At 34.9% G+C, this 24,947-nt stretch overlaps 2 protein-coding genes across 2 annotated transcripts; both read right to left on the bottom strand.

The window, feature by feature from the left end:
* Positions 1–12,044: 12,044 nt before the first annotated feature.
* LOC122299873 (ethylene-responsive transcription factor RAP2-1-like) lies at positions 12,045–13,076 on the bottom strand. The gene has a single exon (XM_043110349.1). The coding sequence runs from the start codon at positions 12,705–12,707 to the stop codon at positions 12,264–12,266; it is 444 nt and encodes a 147-aa protein (XP_042966283.1). The 5' UTR covers positions 12,708–13,076; the 3' UTR covers positions 12,045–12,263.
* A 7,363-nt stretch (positions 13,077–20,439) lies between these two features.
* Positions 20,440–22,179, bottom strand: LOC122299630. The gene has a single exon (XM_043110024.1). It carries the CDS (start codon positions 22,022–22,024, stop codon positions 20,780–20,782), a length of 1,245 nt encoding a protein of 414 aa, XP_042965958.1. The 5' UTR covers positions 22,025–22,179; the 3' UTR covers positions 20,440–20,779.
* Between the last annotated feature and the right edge of the window lie 2,768 nt (positions 22,180–24,947).

Here is a 24,947-nt window from a genome sequence, read left to right as displayed (position 1 = left end):
CCAAGTTGTTATGATGATCCAATGGAGGCCTCACTAGGTTGAAACAATTGGTCTCAGTTGAGGAGTATAAAACACAATTTGAAACCTTGTACAATTGATTGAGAGGGTTATTTGAATATTAAAAATTGAGTTACTTCCTTAATGGCTTGAGGGATGACATTCGACTACCAGTTAGAATGTTCAACCCCTAAGAAGAGCATGTGGCTCTAAACAAGAAAAGCACTAAGTGGTAGTTTCCTTACTCACTTGATCTAGGACTCTTTAAACCACCCACTAAACCACCTGTTTACCCTAAACCCATCCCCAAAAATCTCCTACCTATTCAGAAAATTAACCACACCCAAATGAAAGAGAGGCAAGAAAAATGTTTATGTTATTATTGTGGTGACAAATGGAGTTAGTGTCACAAAATTCAAAAACTAAAGTTATACTTAATTGAAAAGATTTATGATCACCTAGGGAGTGGGTCTGAAGTAGTTGTAGGGTCTGAGTTGGAAAGGGTGGAAGGGAACCAAGAGGACTTGGTATTGGATTTGGGGGGTCCTTGAGGACAACCTTGAAATTTCTTTACATTCTATTATGGGGTATGTGAACCCAAGAATAATGAGTGTGTTGATTGCCATTGGCAAGGTAGACATAGTAGTGTTGATTGACATAGGCAGCACAAACAATTTCCTAGATCTTGAAATTTTTCAGAAAATTGTATTACAATTGGATGGCACAGTTAGAGTCCAAGTGAAGGTGGCCAATGGGGAGATATTTGGAAGTGATGGGAAAGTGACACTAATTCCCATAACCATTCAGGGAACTCAGTTTTTTACTAAGCCTTATGTACTAGGTTTGGCAGGGTGTGATATGGTCTTAGAGGTATCATGGTTTCAAACACTTGGCACCATCCTTTGGAATTTTCAAGAGTTGAGTATGCAGTTTATGTGGAATAAGTAGAAAGTACTCTTAAAAGGCCTAGAAAATACTAAATTAATGCAGGAATTTTACTTGTTGCCAATTGCTTGGAGAATAAAGGGGTCCTACTACAGCTGCTGTAAAATAATGAAAGAGAGTTAGACCAACAACCACCCGATTCAATTCAAAAACTTCTCAAATAGTTCCAGGAGGTTTTTTCTGAACCAATGACCTTACCACCCTATAGATCCCATGATCATTCCTTAATCATCTACCCAGGAACTAAACCCATATATGTGAGACCTTATCATTATCCTTTCTTTCAAAAAGATGAGATTGAAAAAATTGTTAAGGAACTCTTGGCCACTAGGGTGATTCAGGTCAGCCATAGCCCTTACTCATCCCTTGCCCTTTTAGTTAGAAAAGATGATAGGTCTGGGCATTTGTGTGTTGATTATAGGGCCCTTAATAGTGCCATTATGAAAGACAAATATCCTATACCAGTTATAGAAGAGCCGTTGAATGAATTGGGTGGCTTTAACATTTTTTCCAAGCTTGACTTAAGGTCTAGGTACCATCAGATCTATGTTAAACTAGAGGATATTCCTAAAACAGCATTCAAAACCCATGAAGGCCATTATGAGTTTTTGGTCATGTCTTTTGGCTTGACCAATGCTCCTTCAACATTTCAGAGTCTAATGAATTCTATTTTTAAATCATATTTGAGAAAATTTATTCTTGTTTTCTTTGATGACATCCTAGTGTATAGATCCAATGAAGAACAACATCTCCATCATTTGAAACTTATCCTAGAAATCTTGAAGCAATACCAGTTGTTTGCCAAAACGTCCAAGTGCAAGTTTGGGGTTTCAAAAATGGCTTATTTGGGTCATTTTATCCCAGCACAAGAAGTAAATACTGATCCAAAAAAGGTTCGAGCTATGTTGGAATGGCGACCTCCAACTTTTCTCAAGGCTCTAAGAGGTTTCTTGGGCCTCATGGGATACTATAGAAGGTTCATCTGAAGCTATGGTTAGCCCTTTTGATAGATCTCCTTAGTAAAAATGGGTTTCATTGGGCCCATAAGTTAAGGAGGATTTTCAAAGTTTGAAGGTAGCTATGATAAAGCCCCTTGTGTTGGCGCTTCTAGATTTTAGCCAACCTTTTTACATCGAATGCGATGCTTCTGAAAGGGCAGTGGGTGTAGTGCTCTTACAGCAGGGACATTTGATAGCATACTTCAGCCAAGCCTTGAAGGGGAGGGCTTCAAACATGTCTACTTATGAAAAGGAGTTGTTGGCCCTAGTCTCAGTAGTAGAGAGGTGGAGACCCTATCTCTTGAGAGGTAAGTTTACTATAAAAACTAACCATTAGAGCTTGAAATTTCTTTTGGATCAGAAAGTTGGCACCCCTATGCAGCAGAGGTGGGTATTTAAACTTCTGGGTTATGACTTCTTAGTCGAGTGCAAGTAAAGGAAGGACAATAAGATGGTTGATGCACTTTCTAGGTGCTTGGAAGAGAAGGAATTGAAGGGATACACCAAAGCCATGATCTCGGTTCCTAAACTAGAGCTATTGGAGGAGTTGAAATTGTTATACCCCTTTGCCCAGCTTTACTAGTGTTGTTAACTTTTGGGAATGGGGGCACATTGGGTCTTAAATACTCACTAAGGGTAGGGTTGTTGTACTACAAATAGAGGATGTATGTAACCCAGGATAGGCCCTTCAAACTAAATCTCTTGAACCTATTTCACATCAGTCCAGTTGGTGGACATTTACGCTTTGAGAATCCTTCCATAGAATCAGAAGAGAGTTCTATTCACCAAGTCTCAGGTCAGATGTAAAAGAATTTATCTGTAGTTGTGACACATGTCAGTGTGTGAAGCCTGAAAATAGCCTCCCTAGGGGTTTGTTATAGCCCCTATCCATGCCTTCTAGACCCTATACTAAAATTACAATGGACTTCATTGAGGGACTCCCTACATCCCAAGGATTTAACTGCCTTTGGATAGTGGTGGATCGTTTAACTAAATTCAGTCATTTCATTCCCTTATCCCACCCATACATAGCCCCAACCTTAGCCCAACAGTTCCTCAAAACTCATTTTTAAACTCCATGGGATGCTTAATTCTGTAGTCTCTGATAGAGAAAAGTCTTTCACAAGTAAAATTTGGAGTGATTTGTTCAAATAGCAAGGGGTCCAACTAGCCTTCAGCTCAGCCTAACACTCTCAATCTGACATCTAGTTTGAGGCTGTCAACAAAATCTTAAAAAATTATCTCAGATTTTTTGTGGGAGATAGACCTCGTGATTGTGCCTAGTGGATTCCCTTAGCCGAATGATGTTACAACACCACAAAACACTCCTCAACCTAATTTACACCATTCGAAACCCTTTATGGCTACCCTCACCCTAAACTACTCAATTAACAACAAGGAATGTCCCTAGTGGAGTTAGTGGATTCTAACCTGAAGTCTCGAAGCAAATCCTTCACTTGCTTCAGCAAAATTTGCAAGATGCACAAGCAAGAATGAAAAAGTTAGCTGATTTGAAGAGAAAGGAAAGAACTTTTAATGTGGGGGACTGGGTGTATGTAAGGTTACAGCCTTACTAACAGCAATTCGTGGCACAAAGGAGGAATGCTAAGCTATCTCCTTGGTTTTGTGGGTCGTACCAAGTCATCAAGAGGATGGGTGAAGTCGCCTATGACTTAAAGTTGCTTGAGAGAACCCAAATCCACCAAGTGGGGTCTCAGATTCAACCGATCTCCACCTTATCGCTAGTGGACTCCATGGGGGTTTTGAAACCTAAACCCAAAGCTTTGTTAGACAGAAGGTTTTGAAAAAAGAGGACTTTACTAGTTGTGGAGGTGCTGGTTTGTTGGCAGGGGCAGAAAGATGAAAATGCCACATGTGAAGGGTTTCATCAGCTAACGAATGCTTACCCACACCTTGTAGGCAATGTGTTCTAAAACGGAGGAGGCTCTGTCACGAGGTTTTGAGAAGGAGTAGAAAAATGGAGTTAGGCGTTGAAGGGTGAATTGGAAGGAACGACAATTTGGTTGTGGATTGGGGTCTCTAATGGGATGGACGCAAAAGAATGGGCCAAAGGAATAATTAATTGGGCCCTACTAGCTTATTAGTAGTCCATTTCAATAGTATGGTTAAGTGATATCGTTTTATTATGTTGATTGTTATTTTAGAACTATCTTACCATTGATTGTATTAGCGAAACCTTTAGTTTGTAACAAATACCCTTTAAATGGGGGAAGTAACTGCAATGTTTTGAATACCGTACCGGATATCGTACCGGTTAATGTACTGGAACAAAATATTTCAGAACCGGTACCATTTCGTGTACCGTTTCGAGATAGTCGATATATAAATAAATTATATATATAAATATATATAAATTATATTTCAAAATAATAGTCTATATATGAATAAATTATACATGAATACATATATATATATATAAATTATAAATAGTTTGATCTGAATTGGGAGTCAAAAAATGATATTACAGTTTGAAAAAATGAAAAAAGAAAAGAAAAAGAAAGTAAAGGCCGAAATACCGGCCAGTACGAAATAGGTACATACCTGTACCAGACTAGTAGCTGGTACGGTACGGTATTAAAAACAGTGAGTAACGTTGTATGCTTTTTATCCTAAATATTAAGAATCTTTTGATTTCTTGTGCTTCCTCAAATTCTTCTGGAGGTCCCTCCCTTGGAAGTGAGGTTTACCCACTCTCTGTTAAGTATTTGTTACATAGTGCTTGCAAAACCTCATTTGGAATATCCGTCCTTAGCCGTGTTTGATTTGAACAGGGAAATAGGAATGTAATTTAGCATTAGATTCAAACAGAAAAATAGGTTCGTGCAAGATGGATTTTATTTTTGTCAATACCGCAGTATAGTATGAAAGATAGTAAACTAAGCATGGTCCCTGATTTCACAGCTGGGGTTAAGGGTATGGTTTTGAATTTACTGCTGCGTGGCACAGCTCCTTAAATCAGCTAATGAACTTATAGAATTCGTGCTATGCAGCTTCATCTTTTTTAAGAAATTGTAAGTTTTATTGATAGTAACATTACAATCTATAGCAATACAAGAGAAACACCTAGTTAGAATTTGAAAGTGAAACAAGGAAGTCATGGAGCTTAGTCCATTACAATCTATAGCAAAAGCCTGAAAGAACAAATTTTGTTTGGAATGGTGTGATTGAGAAGATTGAGCATAGATTGGCTAGTTGGAAGAGGACGCGATTGTCTTAAGGTGGCTGGATCACTTTGATTAAGCCTGGATAGTGGGCTCAACTCGGGTGAGGTGCTTCCTAGTCTATTATAGGTAGCCTCAAACTTTAGTGGAGTTGAGAACTTAAACCAAGTGTTATTGCCTATTAGATCTGTTAAGTTCTGTTGCACCCAAACCAGTATGCAGGTTGTGCTATTAATAGAGAAAGTTGTTATATAGTCCAACTGGAAGTCTACGAATTACACCAGATGATAACACTAAATAGTTGAAACACATTTGAAACTCTATCTAACCAAGTTAAGCATTATCTTCCAGAGGTGGATCTGAGTTGGGCTTATCAGAATCTGATGTATTATCGTAGAGAAGATCATTCTTTTGTTCTGATTTTTGTCAAATTGGGTGCTTCCCAGACCTGATAAAGCCTACATGGCGCATTGATGAAAATGGCATATAGAACCATGAAAAGGAATGCTGTGAAACTCTCATTCACAGCAATTTTTACAAGGTTGGCACACTACCCATGCATAGATAACCAATTAAGATTACCATGAAAAAGGCTGTTACTGGGCATGCCACTAAGGCTGGTAGATTGACACTTTCTAACTTTTGCTATCAAGGTTCATCCTCAGTCAGGTCGAAGCAAATAACCATCTTTACCTCTTGGTTTTCTCTGACTGATATAGTGTGGACGACTTTGGTCTTCTTTCATGCTTCAAGATGGTCTTCTTTCTGAAGGAAACTTCAATTATTTAACATTTTTTTGTTTGTTGATGGTTTTAAAGGGTTCAGATGACCCCTATGTAGTGGCGGCCTTGCAGTGTCTGTCTTTTAAGAAACATAAAAAATACTTGAAGAGGCATCAAACATGCTGTAGTCAACATACCAAACTTGAGCTAGCAATGGGAACTTTTTTGGGGTCCTTACATGATTGGCCCTTTTATTTAGGCTCTGGTTGTGTATATCAATCTAATTTCTTTATGTCTAGAAATCTGTTGTATAAGCATCAATTTCCTTTAAACTGTGTCAATTTCCATTAACATTTTGCACATGGTATCTATCACTGTACATATTTCATCCTCTCCAACAGATCTTGACATTTTGCTGAATGGCTATCTTGTTGCTGTCACAAGTGCATCATCATGGTAGATGAACCGATCCAACATTTCACCAAAGAGAGGAGTTAATATTAGAATGTCCCTTGCATTTCAGGAGAATTAAGAGGTGCTGCTCATTCCAAGCATGAAGCGGCATGATTTGACTTCATACAGGCTGTTGATTGCAGTACAATGGATAAACAATTACAAATTTCTTTGTTTCATTTGTCTTGTGTCTTTCGTACCTTTTTATGTGCATTCTACCGATCACAAGTTTAGAATGCACGCTGACTGCTTCCCTCTGCAACAGGTTGTTAGCTGGAAAATCTGATGACATTGGACCACCCGATTATTTTCTTAGACGACAAACTAAACGTTCTGAAAAGAAACAAACCGACCTCTCCCTGTCAGGACCATATTATGATTTAAGTTCTCCTAAAGAACAAACTAGCCTGTTGAAAGTAACGCACCTACTGCTTCCTGCTACAACAGGGCGTTATGATCCGGAAGATCAATCACATGATCAGACCACACAATAGTTTCTCTCTTACGAGCCAAAGTTCTAAGCCTGGTTATCTTCACTATTTCGTTCCTGTTTTTGTTTTTGATTTTGCTTTTATTTTTATTTTTTTCTCCAAAAATTGAATTATTACTTACACTTAGGCCTGTAAACCGATGTCTTCGGTGCGGTTTCGGTCCAAAACCGAAACTCTACCGACACCTAAAACCTTCATCTTTCTCGACCGAAACCGATCGACAGGGGGGAAGGGAACCGGCCGTAATTCAATCGGTTCGCATTAATCGGTTCTTCGGTTTGAATATCGGTTTCCCATCACCATTCGCAAACCATAAACCGTCGTTCCCCAACCATAACGAATCACATCGTTGGAGAGGTTGGCCATGGCTACGCTGCTTGTGAGAGAAAGAGAGAGAAATCTAAACTCGAAAGCGAGGGACGAGGCTAAGGCTTAGCCATATAACCCTTCGAACGCAATGCTTGGGGAACGACGGAGACTCGGAGAGCGAGAGGCTAGGGTGGCCGCCGCTGGAGAGTATAGAAGCTACGGGGAACACCAAATGCACATTGAAAACGACGATGAGATTGAGAGGGATATAGTTATCCTAATTCAAAACGGTGCCGTTTGGCTTATTCCAAACGGTGCCGTTACATATATATTTTTGACACACTGTATCTTAAAAACGACGTCGTTTCACTTTGAGTGAAACGACGTCGTTCTATATAAGTATATTTAAAATATATATATAAGCTGACATCGGCCTGTTCAGCGGTTTTCCCTGGGTCGAACCGCGAACCGAACCGGCCGATGTTGGTTTGACTTAAAATCTACCGTCAACCGACCGGTTCTCTGCCAGTTTCGGCCGGTTCCTTACTCCGGCGGCTGGTCTGATCGGTTCCGGCCGGTTTTCCGATTTTCTGTACAACCCTACTTACACTGGACATAATATTGATTATTCTGCATGCTAGTAGTTTCAATAGATAATTCACTGAGAAGAAAGACAAGCAATTCGTTTAAAAATACAGAGAAAACAATTCTGATATTCAATTCAAAATTATCAAATCTAAAAAGGTTGAAAATCAACCCACATCTGGGCTGTAATAACTGAAAACCGTCCATATCATAATTTTACAAAAAATAGCAAAATCCTAATAATCATGCCAAAATTAAATATGTAATAAAAAAATTAATTTGCCAAAAATCTGGCCAGTCAGAATCACTTTCTAAATGATAAATGAAATATTATCATGAAAGGCAAAAAATAACTTATAAAAATAATGATTCTAAAGGAAAATCAGTGGATTTTGAAATCGAAAAAGATACACATTGAGCGTAGCTGGGTGACCACGATATATGCGTCAAAAAAAACTTTTCGAATTGGGTGTGCAGTTCTAATAAATGTTGCCAAAGTTATAACCAAAATATTGAAACGCACCTAAAACTATCCAAATTAGGTAAAAATCACGGTTTTTTGTCATCTTTGTGCAGATCTACCAATTCAAGGTATCTCAGTGTCATCAACGTGCCATCTGATAACTCAGCATCATCTAATTCAAATTATCTGCATCAATTATCCTCATAATTTATTAGATTAGTTTTTCTTTGATGCTTGATGAAAATATTGCAATTCATGAATTTGACTTGAGTTCTTTCATCGCAATTGACGGCTTATTGTAAGGCTTGATTTGAACATATACATATTTGACATTCAAACCAAAATAAGAAGAAAAAAGCTTTCCAGTTACAGAAGAAACGGAGCAGAAATGTGATGCAGGCAATTACAAGTAATGAGAATGGAAACATTTCTGCTTTTCCGAACTTTGTGATACGTTCTGATATCAAAATATCCGTTATTGCAGGAAAAGAATTGAAGCCAAGTTGTAATGTAGATCATAAAATATCATTCCTCTCACAGAACTTCTTATACTATGATAATTTTTTATTGTTTTTTCATATGTGAACTTCCATGGGTGGGCATGCACTATCTGCTTTTAAGTTGTGCTGTGCAAGAGAATGACAACCTGGTCACAGGAAGTGACAACCTGGTGATGTTGCCTTGATGGGTTCTTGTTTGTCGTGATGCTGGCTTCATAGAGGTCGTGGCACTCCATGTCAGCCAAAGGATTCAAGGAAGCATCTTCAAAATCGTACTAGAAAGTAGAACACCCGAGAAAGCTTTCTACTAATTATATTTTTATCTTATACGGAAAGATGGTATTTCACCTAGTGGCAATTTCTTGAACGAATGACCTTCTGACCAACTAAGACAGAGATTTATCTCTCGTACGATTAGTCTAGAAGTACAAGATAAAATACTAATAATTATAAAAAAATTTGTGTTAAAAAATTAGAAAAATTAAAATTTAATTTGTATTTTTCAGATAAAAAATAAATAAATAATATTTCATTGTATAAAAAAAGTAAGAGTGTATTTAAAGTAATGCTAAGTAGAAATTTTAAGTAGACAAGTCTTAGACAGGTATTTTGTTTATTAAAAAAGAATAAATTTTAAGTAATATTACATATAATTAGAGTACGTAAATATCATATAATTATTTAAAAAAAAAATAAAATTTATTATTAAAAAATTAATTAATTTAAATTTAAATTTTATATTTTTTTAAAATAATTATGTGATATTTATTAAATTATTTTATTTATTTTCTTTTATTTTTTTAATTTTTAATTTACACAAGGTTTAAGTACAGCTTAGCTTTATCCCTTAAAGATAATCATATCTAAACGAGAGAATATGCTTTTATATGGGCGTGCTGTTAGCTGCATACTGGACCTTAGAAAAGTTAAGAAATAAGATAATCCTTATCTATCTTTCAGTACTTGGTCATGAGAGTTGTGGCTTTGATGGGAACCCCTAAAGTATGTGGCAAGTTCTCGGCGGTGCCTGAAATTGTATGACTTTGTTGCCTCTAGACAATGTCTTCCTGTCATGTCATGCGACAGATACGTACGACTCTGAAAAACAATATTGGCAGCTTTCTCACCCAAATGTTGAACTGTTGAACTGTTGCGTTTTCGTAGAAAGCGAAAACTATGGGGTGGATGACCTTATTTGCAAGTAATACAACATGGATCGCTTTCTTTCGTTCTTCATTTCTTTTTTTCCTCATATACTCGTACTGTACTGCAGTGGAACTCTAAATCGATTGACCAGATTTTTAATTAAATAAGATACGCACTGTTTTTAGTAGTAGTTTTAGAAAGGGTTGAGAGACTTTGACTAGCTCTTGTAGAAATAGACTTCGTAAAATGAAAAATGATCTTGAGAAATGTTTTAGATGTAATATATAAATTATAAAATTATATATTTTATAATAAAATAAATTTAATATATTATATAAAATTATATCAATTTATATATATATATTTTAATAAAATTTCTTTCTGATTATAACACTTCTGATCTAATGGGATCGGGATGAATATAGAACGTGTTTTAATATAATAAAAAAAGAGTAATATTATTAATCATCTTAATTCTTATCATTCTCTTATTATTTTATGACGTGTCATTAAATAATTATAGATTATTTATTATATTTTACTTGTAAATCTATAATCTAATACAATATCGTAAGATAAAAAAATAATGAGAATTAAAGTGAAATAGTTTTTTTAAAAAAGAAAATTAGGACATACAACGCTTTTAATTCCTTGGTAATGGGAAAGGAAAGAAAAAGAAACAAAAGGGAAAATTTAACTGATAAATTAAAGAAAAGAAAATAATTGTGGAAGCCAATTATTTCACTTGATTAAAACATAAGCCACTGAAAAAAATAATTAATAAAAGAGCACTAAGATCTATAAGATTTACTTAATTTATATGTATGATGAAAGAAAGTCAAAAGGTTAATGTATCAAGGACAGTTGGGTCAGCAAAATATATATTGTTTTTGCAAGAAAGAATTCCGGCCATAAAAAAATTAACCGACCAAATTTAAAAAAAGAAAAAAACCAAAACATAATCATCGGATTGAAACTGTTTTAATGAATCAAATCAAGATTAAAAAAAAAAATACTGCATTTTTTCATCATAAATTGTCATCAATTATATATACAGTTATTTTTATATATTTTTTTATATATTTTTATTAATGTAATTAACTAAATTATTTTTTACAAACTTAAATATAAAATATATCTCAAAATTTTTTTATTGAAATTATTTTTCATTTTAGCTATTCACCTTTAGAAACTTTTACAAAATTCAATATATATATATTTTAAAACAAACCCTTAAAAATCTAATCAAACATATCTATTCGACATATTTCGTATTAAGAGAAATGATATTTGCAGTCGTGATCGTGCAAACGGCGTACAGTCATTTTAAAAAAATGAATTAATATGAGACCCACATGAAAAAAAAATTAACATTTTAATCATAAATTCCTCTTTTTCAAAACAATTGTATAACGTTTACAATTCTACGACTGTATGTAACATTATTGTTCGTATTAAATCATATGATACTTAAGAATGCGAAAGTTGATTCTTATAATTTTTTTTATTAGCACGAAATGTTTGAGAACAAAATGCCGATTAATGTATTTATTTATTATCAAAAACAAAATGCACGTAAAGCCAAGATATTTATAATCAAAAAAATAATTAAGTAGGCGTGAAGGGAAGTGATAACATACTATCATTAACTCAAAAATGCAAATCAAAACAAGAATGAATAAAAACACACAAAATAAAAAGAAAAAAAGAAAAAAAAAGAGAAAAAAAAGAAAAAGAAAAAGAAAAGACAAAACCCAAAATATAAACAATTACAATTAACAAAACATGAAGACAAAAAAAAAAACACAAAACTATCACCGCCACATCACCCATCAACTTCTAGTAAGCAAAGCTTTCGTAAGCTTCCACCATACCATGACGGTGACACCGGGCCCCCTCTCTGATTAAGGACCACCACTCTCTCTCTCTCTGGTTTTCATGGTTTTTGTGGCGTCCACAGGCACGTCATGAGTAGCAGTTCTTGGTGCCCCAACTCTGCCTTATCTTGATCTTATCTCCTTTGCGTTCTGGAAAAAAGGAAAAATTAAAAATATAAAAGCTTGTTTGGTAGGCCATCGCTGTTTCCCTCATTCCACGGCCATTCTTCATCTTCCCTGGTCTCCTCCTCAAATTTATGGCCGAAACTTTAGTGCAGGGTTCATTTCAGAGAGAATTTAGACATGATCAACGAAACTTTATATGAATCGAAGTTGTTTAGTTGATGAGAGAGAAAAAAGAAAAAGAAAACTAATCTGATCACTATCAAAACTATTTTTGCTTAGTTCTGGTTACAACTGGTAATCCAAACGTATCAAACAGGACCTGTTGATTGTGTTTTCACAGCCAACTTAATCTCCTTCCTCCTAAATTTCTCTTAGCGGTGTGCGAGATGCAATTTCTTTTTTCTTGCACACCGCCCGAAGATCATGGAAAAAGACATGAAGAAACTAATAACTGAGCGTGTAATATTGATCAATCTTCGTCGGAGTTTTCCGGTCCCGGATACTCGTTTAAATCGGGCGTCTCTGAGACTCGACTAGGCTTCGGTTGCGATGCATGGAGAGCAGCCTGAAGGGCGTCGACTCTGGCTCCGACTTCGGTGGCTTTCTTGCGTATAGAAGCGGCGGAGATGTCCCGGAGCTCGTCATCGTCTTCTTGGAAGATCAAATCGGGAAAGTTAAGCCGAGCGGAAGGCCCTCGGAGATAGAACACAGCGGTGTCGTAGGCTCGTGCGGCGGCGACCGGAGTCGTGTAGGAGCCAAGCCAAATCCTAGACCTCTTGTTGGGTTCTCTAATCTCGGCCACCCACTTCCCCCACTTCCTCATCCTTATTCCCCGATATGGCTTCTCCTGGTTTTGCCTCTGCTTTCGCTTTTCTGCGCTTGTTGACGTCGAACAACACGCAGCTCCTTCCATCACAGAATAATCACTACTCTAACACCCCTAGCCTTTTCCCCTCCCTCCCTTACTTATTCGTAAAATCTCAACAGCTACAGCATATAACCCAAGAACGAAAACAAAACCCAGGAAGATTCCGTTTTCAGTTTCAGAAAGTCCATGCCACAAACAATTTCCTGGAATATGCAGAGTGCAATATATATAGAGAAAGAGAGAGAGACGGGGCTGGAGAGTTTCCTACTTGGCTGCTATAGTCTCTATTCTGGGAACGGCCGCCACGTTGATCTTCCTTGAAGATAAGTCCAAAACTGGCCGACATAATCTATCATCTCCTATCCCGTCTGTCTCTCTCCCCCCTCTCTCTCTTGTATAATAGTAGGTGATGCAATATGCATGTAATACTATATATATATATATATATATATAGATGTTGCTGATCAGTTTTGGTGGGTCTGAAAGGGCAATTTCTTTGGAGAGTTCATAAAAGAAATAAAAGAAAATGCACATAGCGGTTTTGGGGGCATGTGATAGCCGACTTGGATGGTTACGCCTCTTGTACGCAAGCAATCAAAGCAGCAACCCGACTCCAAAGCCCCACCCTTAATTTGATGCTCATTAAGATGTCTTTGTTTGTCAAACATGACATTACCCGATACATGATATTAATATTCTTAAAAATATTTTAGTTATAAATATATTTTATAAAAATAAATTTATAAATTAATGTAATTTTACATAATATATTATATTATAGAATTATTTTATAATCAAATAAATCTAATATATTATATAAATTTATGTTAATTTATAAATTTATTTTCATAAAATCATATACGACTGTATTAAAATCATGATGGTGACAAGGAGTTTGATTTTTGTGGACAAGTGGGAGGTGGTTTTCGGGATAGAAAGAGAGGGTCGGCGCATAGATGGATGTTTGCGGCTGTGAAAATGAGTACTTTCCCGTCCACGCAAATGGCAAACGAACCCAGGCTGTGGAAATTACGAAGGTGATGGGGTACTTGGGGGGGGGGGGGGGGGGGGGGGGGGGGGGTGTGTGGAGGGAGGAGGTGGACCTTTTCTATTTTGGAGGGCGGAAGATTCATAACACTAATATTAAATTTTCATTTTTTTTAGGTGCAGAAGGCCAAATTCTGCATAATCTTCTTGTCAATAAGCATTGTTATTGTCTAATTCTATCTCTATCTAGCGGTGAGATATCAGAACACAGCTTCGAAAATATATAATATTATATATTCGGCTTCTGCCTCTCTTCCTCATTTTCTCTGATCCTCACATATACCACCTTTTCCCTCTCTCCTTTCCCCTTCTTCTTCAGTTTCTCTCCTCTTTGACCAAACAAAAACCAGTGCATCTAACATAGACAGCTACCATGCATGCATGCATCATCCAGCACTTGTCGACGCTCAATTGAACTCTCCATCCTCTTATCTATCGAAACTTGTTGTCATTCGTCGAATGAAAATTCCGACTCATGTGGCTTACACACGACCGCCAACTCACGTGGCATCCACGCACAATCCTATTGTAATTTCTCTTTAGATTGAATTCTTATATGTTGTCAGTACTTGCAAATCACGACCACCTATAAGACCCCTTTCGTATCAATCCATCGTCATTTTTTTTTTATCCTCTTTCTCTCGATGTGTGAACCTCACGAGATATCTGATCTCTCACTTCTACTAAGAAGGATATGATCTCACTCCGTCGTTATAGTCATTTTAGATCCATTGTAACTCGCTTTGCTGTGGTTCCCTAGCCTTATGTTGTTGCTGTAAATGGAGATGTAAATGCGAATGAAGCCATTTAGTCATATGCTTGAGCTATATATATTGTTCATTAAAGTGGATTAAGGTTCGTTTGGAAGTAAAACTTAACTAAAATCAACTCAACTCAGTTTAATTTTAAATTAAATCTAACATATAAATATTAAATTTTCAAATTATTAAACTCATTTTAATTCAAAATTTTTTTATATGTAAGACCCATAATTATTTTTTAACTCAATATTTTTTTACACATGAGACTCATAATATTTTTTAACTTCATATAAACATATTTTAACATTTAAATACATCTTAAATAATTTTATAAAATTTATTTAATTATTTTAATATATTATTATTCATAAAAATTATTTTAATTTATCTCAATTCAACTCAACTAAAAATATTTATTTAACAAGATGAATGGCATACGTACAAATCTTACCGCTAAAAATATCACAAACATACACCTACGACATGATCAGTCATACATCACTGATGATGCAATAAATATTAATTTAATTAATTTTCTTTATTTTTAAATTTTATTTGAAAATTGTTCGCTATTAATTAATAATATTTATTACAGAGTGCTTAATTAGCTTCATAGGTAGCGGTGACTAACAATGATCAATATCAATCATATATAGAAACGTGGCACTTGGGTAATGGTTTGGCGAAAGGTTCGAGGCAATCAGTTTCATTCTTTTCACTTGTTAAGTGTTAAGTACTGAATATATTAAGAAGAATAGACAGCTAAGTTTTATTAATTAAATTATCTCATTAATTATGATGGAGATGGCACAGAAAAAATTCACTCTATTAAATCATATTTCCAAGCTATATATATATATATTATAATCACAAATATATTTTTTAAAAATGAATATAAAATTAAATTAAATTTATATAATATATTAAATTTATTTTACGGTAATAATAACTTTATAATTTAATACATTATATTACATCAATTTATATATTTAATTTTATAATTTTTTTATAACAGTAACATTTCACACAATTAACTAATGTTTAAAAAAAGTATAAAAGTTAAATTTATTAAATATCAATTTATTTCTTTTAATATGAGTATTAAAGAAAAGTTTTATTAATATCCCATTAATGATGAAGGCTTTCAAAATCCATCCTATTAAAACATCTTTCCAAGCTTAAATAAATAACCATTTTAATAAAGGTAAGTGTTATGATCATAAAAATATTTAATAAAAATAAAATTACAAATTAATATGATTTAATATGATTATTTAAATCTATTTTATAATAAAATTAATTTTATATTTTGATATATCTTATTAAATTATATTAATTTATGAGTTTATTTTTATAAAATTTATTTATAATTAAAACATTTCTCTTTGATATAAAATCAATTGAAAAATAAGGTGAAGAGCTTGCTTATAGACAAACCAAACAAATTATTTATATAAAAATCTTGCGTATTAATTGATATAAAAATATATATTATTTTTAATATTTTTTAATATTGCAATGGATGATCTCTTACTGAAGTTTCTACATTAGGAATGAATTAGTTATATCAATAATAAATATTAAGGTTATACACCAAATCGAGAAACCGACCTCTACGAAAATAAATTGGTCGCTTGACGTCGGAATCGGAAAAAACCGCTCGGCGGGCGAGTCAAATGTACCGAAGCACTGAAGTGTTATAGCAACTGTACATCTGCACTATGCAATTATTCAAAGCCATGACAATCATAAAACTATTCATAAATGAGACATATACAAACTGTCAGATGTTGGGCCAAAGTTGGTATTACTCTAAATATATATATATAATTGCATGAGAGAGAGAGAGAGAGAGAGAGAGAGAGAGAGAGAGAGAGAGAGAGAGAGAGAGATTGCATTGTTTGGAGAGACAGATGAACTTTGGAAGACGTAGGAGTTTGGATAACTGTCTAAACTAAGGAGTCATTCAGTCGGCAGCAACAGAAATCAGAATAAAATAAAAGAAATGGGCCAGTCCTGAGATCGAGTTTTGTCTCTGACTGCAAATTAATCATGTCGATCATGGACCAAGAATTAGAATTTCCAGCAACTAGTGGACATATAGTATTCTCGCATCATTGAAGTGCTGCACTAAATTAGAACTCCGACACCTTTACGTGCTTCTGTAAACATTATATAATCAAAAGTTCGTAGAAAAAACTCACTAAGATTCCAATATTCGTGTTGCATTTTGCTTGTACCAAAGATCAAAATGGTTGGTCTGATATAGAGAAAAACAGACAACATTATTAAAATGTTTATATACAATTCATACTGTCCGAAAATCCTCTAACATGATGTGTATCTTCTCTTTCAAATGAGATTGGGCTATGAATGATCCGGTGGTCATGGATTTTATGTTTTTAATGTGCTAGCCATGGATGTGGTATGGATTGAGGAGTATAACATATAGCATCTTCAAAGCATGTCTTCCTTTGAGATGTTGGCTGGGTGCAAAACTCCACGCATATATAGCCATTAGCCAGGGTGAGGCTTTGATCAGGTGCTGGTTTTAAGCTTGCTTCTGTTTTCTTATTGTGTCACAAAGAAAGAAGAAAATTCATCTTCCTGTTTTTGTAAGAATGGGAAGTTAAGAGTGCTGTATTTTATGAATCAGTATTTCGGGGTGCTTGCATGTTTTGGGCCACTGCACTCAGCGTTCAGATCAAGCTGCTGTGTATTTGGGCTTTCTTCTCTGTTTTTGTAAGGGACTGTTTCCACCCCATAATTCTTACATTATTAAAAGACATAAAAATAAAAATAAAAATAAAAATATTTTTTTAATAGAAAAAGTAAAAACAAAAAATAGATGAAAAAATGGAAATTCTATTGTCCCCCCCACCTTCAACGGCTGGGATCCCAATCCCCATCATCAATGACAACGATGGTACAAAAGATCCAAGCTAGCACCCAATTTTTTGAGTCTGTTCATCATATGCTAAGAAAGATGAGAGCTTCAATTGGCTTCCTACAGAGAAAGTGGAGGGTTTTGTCATTTCCGACAGTCAATGAACAAAATCCTCCGCCACTCAGCCGAAGGCCCAAAACAATGAATCCTGCAATATTAGGTCAACAAACACAACCTGCACGACTGACTTGACTGGGTTTTTTCGGCAATGGGTTATGCTTTTTTGTATTTATCTTTATATTTACATAATATTTCTCTAAATTAATCTATATTTATCTTTAAAATTTTGCATAACTATAAATAATATTTATTCAAATTTGAAAAAGCACCATTCATTGTCCAAACAGTATTTTATTATTTTTTCTCTCCTACCAATTAAAATCAACTTTGTAAATTTTTTATTAAGATGATTTTGATATAACATTTGTATTAAGTTGATGATACAAAGTGCTTTTTAGTATATATTAATATTTATTGATAAAATTGGTCATTTTGATATATGAAATTGGTAATATTTAGATATATGAAATTTGTATTTTTGAGCACACTGTGCTAATTATAAAATATATAAAAATAATAATTTTAAGAAAAAAATAAAAAATAATAATATTTTATTATTATTTGGTTCAAAGATGTATAATCTATCGTGGAAGTTTTTCTTTACATACAAAATCAATTTTCAAAAACTGTGATTTTGAAGATGCATATAGAGAAACTAATGCTAGTGCTTCATTAACCCCAATTTATAAGAATTAATAGCGTCCAACTACGATTGAACATGATGCACATAATGATTTTTCACTCCTTGCATGGAATAGACGATATATTAGAAATCCATTGGAGCGCATCAACTTTGTAAAGCAACAAAACAGGTAAAACCCCAATGGAAAATACGTGGTGCCTATGATGAAGATGGATTAAACAGAAAGTTATGAGCATGCTCATATGAGCTGAATGTTCAGACAAGTTTTCACAGATAGAAGAGTATTCCATAGCATATAATGTTCAGACAAACTTCGTAAGTGTTTTTTTTTTTACAAGTTATTATTGTCATACACTGGAAAATGTACTGTAAATTGCAACTTATACATACAACAGGTTCAATCTAATAGTATTTTATCGGTTATGAAGAACTGATAAAAGAAGAAGAAGAAGTATTCTATAGGTGTAAGCCTAAGGAAAACCTACTTGACATTGGTGGACATGCACATAAGAGAGCAACAAATTAAAAAAAAAAATAGTAATATCAATAAATATCTTCCTACTTAATAATAATAATAATGATAATAAAAGGCAGTTCATTAAGGTGACATACCCAGCCACCTGTTCTGTGAGAGCTGATAAAGGGGAAGAGTTCAAGAATAGATCTGGCAATAGGTTAGTGTTTTCATGCTACAAAAGAATACATACGATTTTTTCAGGTGTGTAACTTGCGTTCTTTGTGGTTGCTTCTAGTCCTAAGCCTAAGCCTAAGGCTTGGCGTTCTCAAGAATTGCACACAAAAGGATCAAGGAAAGGCACTGATTCCCCTGCAGAAAAAGGACACTGAGCCACTAAGGAAATACACAGGTCACTCTGCTCCAGAGGCCACTACCAACGTTGGTCCTGCACCCAGCAACATCCACTGAGAACTGAAACTCTAGGATTGATTTGGAGTGAGCTGATTATGGCCTATATGTACCATCTAGCAGAGTTAGTTATCTTTTGTATTTTTTTATAGGTGTAATTCGATAGCAGACTTTGCATTATTTATTATTTCCAGCCATAGTAGTTGCAGTGAGTTGTATATAAGGCAAAATTGTAAAGAGCCATAGAATTCAGAAAACTTCTTTATGAATAAGAAAATGTTTATCTCATCCTCTTCGTGTTCTCCTTCATTCAATATTTCTGTCCACTCAAATCTTAACAAAGATGTCCACAGACACTTGCTAAGATAATCGGTTCAAATTAGAGAACTCATAACCTCAATGAAAATTACAGTTAAATACATTTAAGGATTTGTAAATTCAACAAAGTTCAAGGGTCTGCCTTACATCACAAACATCATCAGAGTCTGAGAACTATGTGAGGAAACTATATCACGCTAAGAAAGTTGTTTGCAACTAGGTTTCAAACACGCTTAGTTTGTTGTTGCTCCTGATCAAGATCCTTAGTCCATTAAATGAACTCTTAACAAAATTATGTGTGGCTAGGGACTGTAGATAACCTTTTCTGTGTGCGAGTGCGAGTTCAAGTGCGTGTGCATGCAGTCAAACTCATGCACTAATATCTGTTAAAGATACTATTTACATCTAAAAAATTCATATATCACTACTACTTTAACATTCAGCTATTCAAACTTCAATGCAACCTTAAATATGAGTTGAAGAAATAAAATAGGTTGAGGTTCAAGTTCGTCAAAAACTCAACAGAGCTTCTCATCCCATCTAGTTAAGGTGGGTAGCTATCTTCTGAGAAAATACATTAATACAACCTTATCTAGGGCTGCATCTTCTAGAAAATCAAAGGATTGCTCTCCCTTAAAAACTTCTCTGCCACAGCAGATTCCTTTCAATCTATAACTTTGGCATTAGTTACCTATTTTTTAGGTAAAAGGGTTTTATACATAAACTTTTAAGTAATTCAGGAAAAGAAGAACTACTGAATCAAAACCAGAGTATAATATCATGGCACCAAGACAACCAACCAGACCATCGTTTAAAAGAGTGAAGCATCATGAAACTTATTTAATCAGCCTAGATATGCATGATTGTGCAAAAGCTTTTGCTTCCTGAGGCATACTAAGTCTAGTCCTGCAGAAAAATATGAAATAAACGATGCGACAATAACTAAGCATCTTTCCGCCACTAATTCTAATTTCAGGACTAAACAACACACCAAGGCAAATTCTAAAACAGAAACTGGTCCTAATTGGATTGCAGCATCGCACCAATTCTCATTATTAAACCTTGATTAAGTTATATGCTTTTACTACCTCTACTCAAAAGAAAGAAACATACTTGGATGATTTGGAGCAGACAAATGCTATTTCTGCAAACTCGAATGAGACTAATAGCAGCAACCTCGAGAGTTTGTTGATGAAAAGAAACATTCACAAGGGAAATTACAGCCTTAAGCTCCTTCAAAGCGAACAGCCAAAATATCCCATAAGTGAAACATTGTCGTAATTTTTAGGCAAAGGTTAACCTATTAACACTGTATACTCCCAAACCAGTTAACTGCATATTAGGTGCTTCCGTTTTCAACATCTTCCCACCATTCCCTATGCTTAATTCTTCTAGTTCAAGCAAAACATACTGGTTCCATAAAAGAATTAAATGGCTCATAAATGCCTTGTATACCTCAAACCAAGAATGGCTCTATCAGTAATACTCATCCTCCTCATCTTCACTATCCCAAAACAAATTCTCCACGTTCTCTTCCTCTGTTTCCCATTCCCCCCCTCTCTCTGCCTCCTCTTCCACTTCAGAAAAAGCAGAAATCTTTACACCATTAATGCTGGTCCTCGCTGCAACAAGTTCATCCACTACATCGTCCAAAAAATGGCTCTCATTAGCAACATTGTCATCCAAACTAGTAACAGAGAACAGCTCATCCTCCTCCCTCCTCCTTTGACTCTTAGGCACTAAATCCTCCTCCGACACCTCCCCATTCTCCACCTGAATCCACGGGACCCACAAATCTGCATGCCTACCCAATGCCCTATCCCAATCCCCCACCACCACCGTCCCCAAATTCGCGTCCCTCGCCCTCCTCAACATCTCCGAGAAATCCGAATCGTCCGATACTAGAAATAACCAATCAACCCCTCGGCTCATCGAGTGCTGCATTTGCCTCTTCACCGCCCAATCCGCCGCCTGAGGCTTGTCCTCCACCGTCTTTACAAACACTCCGGCGCGCCTCAGCTCCGATGCCAACCCGTACCCAAGCTTCGGCGTAATCAACGACCTCTCCGCCTCGTTGTACTTGTGATTCCCGGACACGAATCTCTCCTTGTAACGCTGCCGCTTCTTTCCCTTCAGCGACCTCATCCGGTTCAGCTTCTTCTGGCGCTCCCGCTCGTGGAGCTGCTTGAAGTGCTTCTTGAGGTCGAGATTGGTCTTACACTTGCGGCCGCAGACACCACAGATATAGGGTTCGGACGGGATAGCCAGACCCTTGCGTTCCAAAATGTCCAACTGCTTGCGCTCCCGCCGTTGCTCGAGTACCCACTGGGGCAAATGGATGAAGGCGTGGCGGTTGGCGTAGGCCGAGAAGTCAATCACATCGCCGAACCTTTGGGCCACCTGCTTCAGCGCCATGGCCGCCTGGTACGGCGGGCCCTTTGGGGGCTTGTTATCGAGGTCCCACAGAACCACAACCTTCTTCTGCTTTGGCGTATAGACCCCATGCCTGTTCTTGACCATGTCGATTTCTGAAGCCGCCAAGGATACGACCCCGTTGGAGGCGAAGCTTCTTATTCTCGACAGACGTAGGGCTATAGACTGGGAGGAAGAAGGTATTGAAACGATGGGGAAGCTACGGAAGGGAGATTGGGATGAAGGGAAGGTAGGTCTGTGGAGGAAAAGTGAAGGGAGATTGTCGATTGCCGTGACGAGAAGATTCATGGTTCATTATATGCTCTTCCCCTGCTCTCAGTTAGAGAAAGAGAGAGAAGCCAGTGTGATATTTGGCTTCCTCATCCCCTTCGCTCGCCATTTTCATATCTTCATAGCTCAAGCTGGTACGATAACATTCGCATCGATCGTTAATTGGTTTTAGATTATTTTTTGTTTTTATTGTAATTTTACAATTTTCCTTTCATGGTTGAGTTAACAATATCTAGTAATTTTTTCAAGAGATTTTTATTTTTATTGGCTCAGCATGTTTTGGAATGGTTTCTAAGTGCTGCATATTTATTTTTAAAAATTAAATAAGTATAAAAATTATATAAAATAAAAATTATTTTTTAATAATAATATATATATATTTTAAAATAACTACATAATATTTACATATTTTACAAATATATGTAGAATTATTCGACTCTTAGAACATTAGTAGTGACCTCAATAAACTTTAACTAAAATTTAACTAGAAAATTCACTTTTACAAATTTTAACTAGTCACTTTTTACAATACTAAATAATAAGCTCAACAAATCTTTCACTATTCTATTAAAATATTGATTTTAAAATTTTTATTTATTTTAATTCTAAGTGTAATTTAAATATTTATTCGTCATTAAAAAATTACACATGGTTATAATCGAGAATTACTTTTTCCTTAGAATAAAAATGAAAAAAAAAATTAATACACGAAATTCAACAAATTGCATAATCAATAACTTATTAATACGTGCCTCTGAATGTGTCAGTTGTGTGTGTGAGAGACAATCAGCAAGTAGCAGCTTAGGAGTAAAGGTAGTAGGAACGAATTTTTTAGTCACAAAATAATATTTAGCTAGCCCGAGGGGTTGGCCAAATTTAGCTAGTGAATTAATCTTTGGCTAAAATACTGTTCATTTGTTGAGTCTGTTAAAGTGTATTAATTGTGCATCCTAACTATTTCTTGACTAAAATTTGACTTTATTGAGCCCATTACTAATGCTCTTAGAGATTATTTACACATAATTAAATTAAAACTTTGAACCTTGAAGAAAATATACCACTAATATCAAGACCTTTACGACTTAATATAATATAATTTGCATTATAATATAAGTTTAAATTAAGTTTATTTATAAATTAATACTTGTTATATCATTGGTGTAAATTTATACACATAATGATATACTTATTATTTATTTTATAACTGACCAATTTAATTGTGTTAATTTGATAAAATAATTTTAATTTAAAAAAGAATTATAAAATAGTTTTAAGTTATTTTTATAATTTTAGATTTTAGTTATTAATTAACATATGGACTTTGAAGTAACGGGATAGACTATCAAAGCATCTTATTTGAGCCATTCAGGGATAAATTCTTTTCATCCTAAATTTTGTAATTTTCAAAAACATCCATTGTTACATAATATTTTGACTTTTTGAGTGATAAAATCAACGAAGAAAGAGCAATAATTGAAATAGGACATTGATCAGTACTGTTATTTAAGATATTACAAATGAGTACAGTTAGATATAGTCTAGAGTGTACAAACTTCGTGCATTGTATTTTTGTACGGTGAGCCTTATTCTTTTGGAAAAATCTGATTATAATCACAACTATATATTAATATGTATATCAATTTAATGTAATTTATTAAAAAGTAGATTTTATTAAAAATAATTTTAATTTTAATTTTAAATATGAAAAAATCAATATTAGTAGAATGGAAAGGTTTCCCACAATACACTTCCACTCCCAATATCCGCACACTATCTTTGAACAAAACTTGGGAGATAGCTTGTGAGACTCTTCGTAAGGAAATTGATAATTCAAAGACCTGCGGGGTGGGACCAGGCATGCCCTTTTCCAACCAAATATTGGCAAAATGTCGGAGTGATTTGGTCTTGTCCCTTATACATTAGGAGGAACAAAGATGGAAAAGTGGCAAAAGGTACTATACTATACAATCAGTTGGTGAATAGAGCAAGAGCTGCGAGGCAAAGTGTTGGTGGTAATATTCGTGCATTGCTTTGGTATCAGGGAGAGAATGATTATGGTGAGTGGGACTCTAGGCTCTATATGGGATGGTTGGAGAAGTTTTTTAATAATCTTCAACATGATCTTAACTCTCCTGACCTCCCCATTCTTATTGTACTTTATTTGGTTTATTTATTGCTTAGTTCAATCAATTTCTTTTATGCACGTTCGGTTTCTTCATAAGTAACCTTCTAAACTTACATGACTCATATGATATGTTAAACTAATTTATAATAAAGTGACATCAAGCTATGTTAGTGTGTGAATTTACTTTTGTGAGATTTCAGTATTACTAAAACATTTCTTCTTTTAGAAATTGGTTACAATTCCATAATGCATCTTTGCAAATTAATCATTATAAAAATTCTAAAAATATACATATTTTTTGCAGGTTTTAGTTTCTATTGGAGAAGGAAAGTTCCTAAGACCTGTATGAGATGCTCAACTGAATATAAACTTGAAGAATGTCGTGCGTGTTGATTCCGCGCGATCAACCTTTTTAGCAGATCACTTACATTTGGATACAAAGTCTACTATTCGCATTGGTAAAAAACTAGCTAATAGTTTTCTGTACAATTTTTTATCACTAGAAGTAATTAATCCTGTAATTAAACTTGGTCGATCGTCAAAAATCATATATTGATTTAAATAAATAACATATGTTTGTATGTGAATAATGTATTTAGATACAATCTTAGGGTATGCAAGTTTTGCATATTCCATTTCAAAAAGAATAAGGCCTACTATTAAAAAATGGAGTGCATGAGACTTGTATGTTCTAGAACTATATGATCTAGCGTTGTTTGTGTTATCTTAAATAAAATAAGATCTAACAAGGGAAATGGGAGAGAATTATTATGATCAATGTCCTATTTCCATTGCTCTTTCTTTCTATGTTTGTGA

This window comes from Carya illinoinensis, chromosome 16 (genome assembly GCF_018687715.1).
Source record: "Carya illinoinensis cultivar Pawnee chromosome 16, C.illinoinensisPawnee_v1, whole genome shotgun sequence".
NCBI classification, from domain to species: Eukaryota; Viridiplantae; Streptophyta; class Magnoliopsida; order Fagales; family Juglandaceae; genus Carya; species Carya illinoinensis.
Note: the sequence above shows the minus strand (reverse complement) of the source record. Positions and strands in the feature narration are given on the sequence as shown.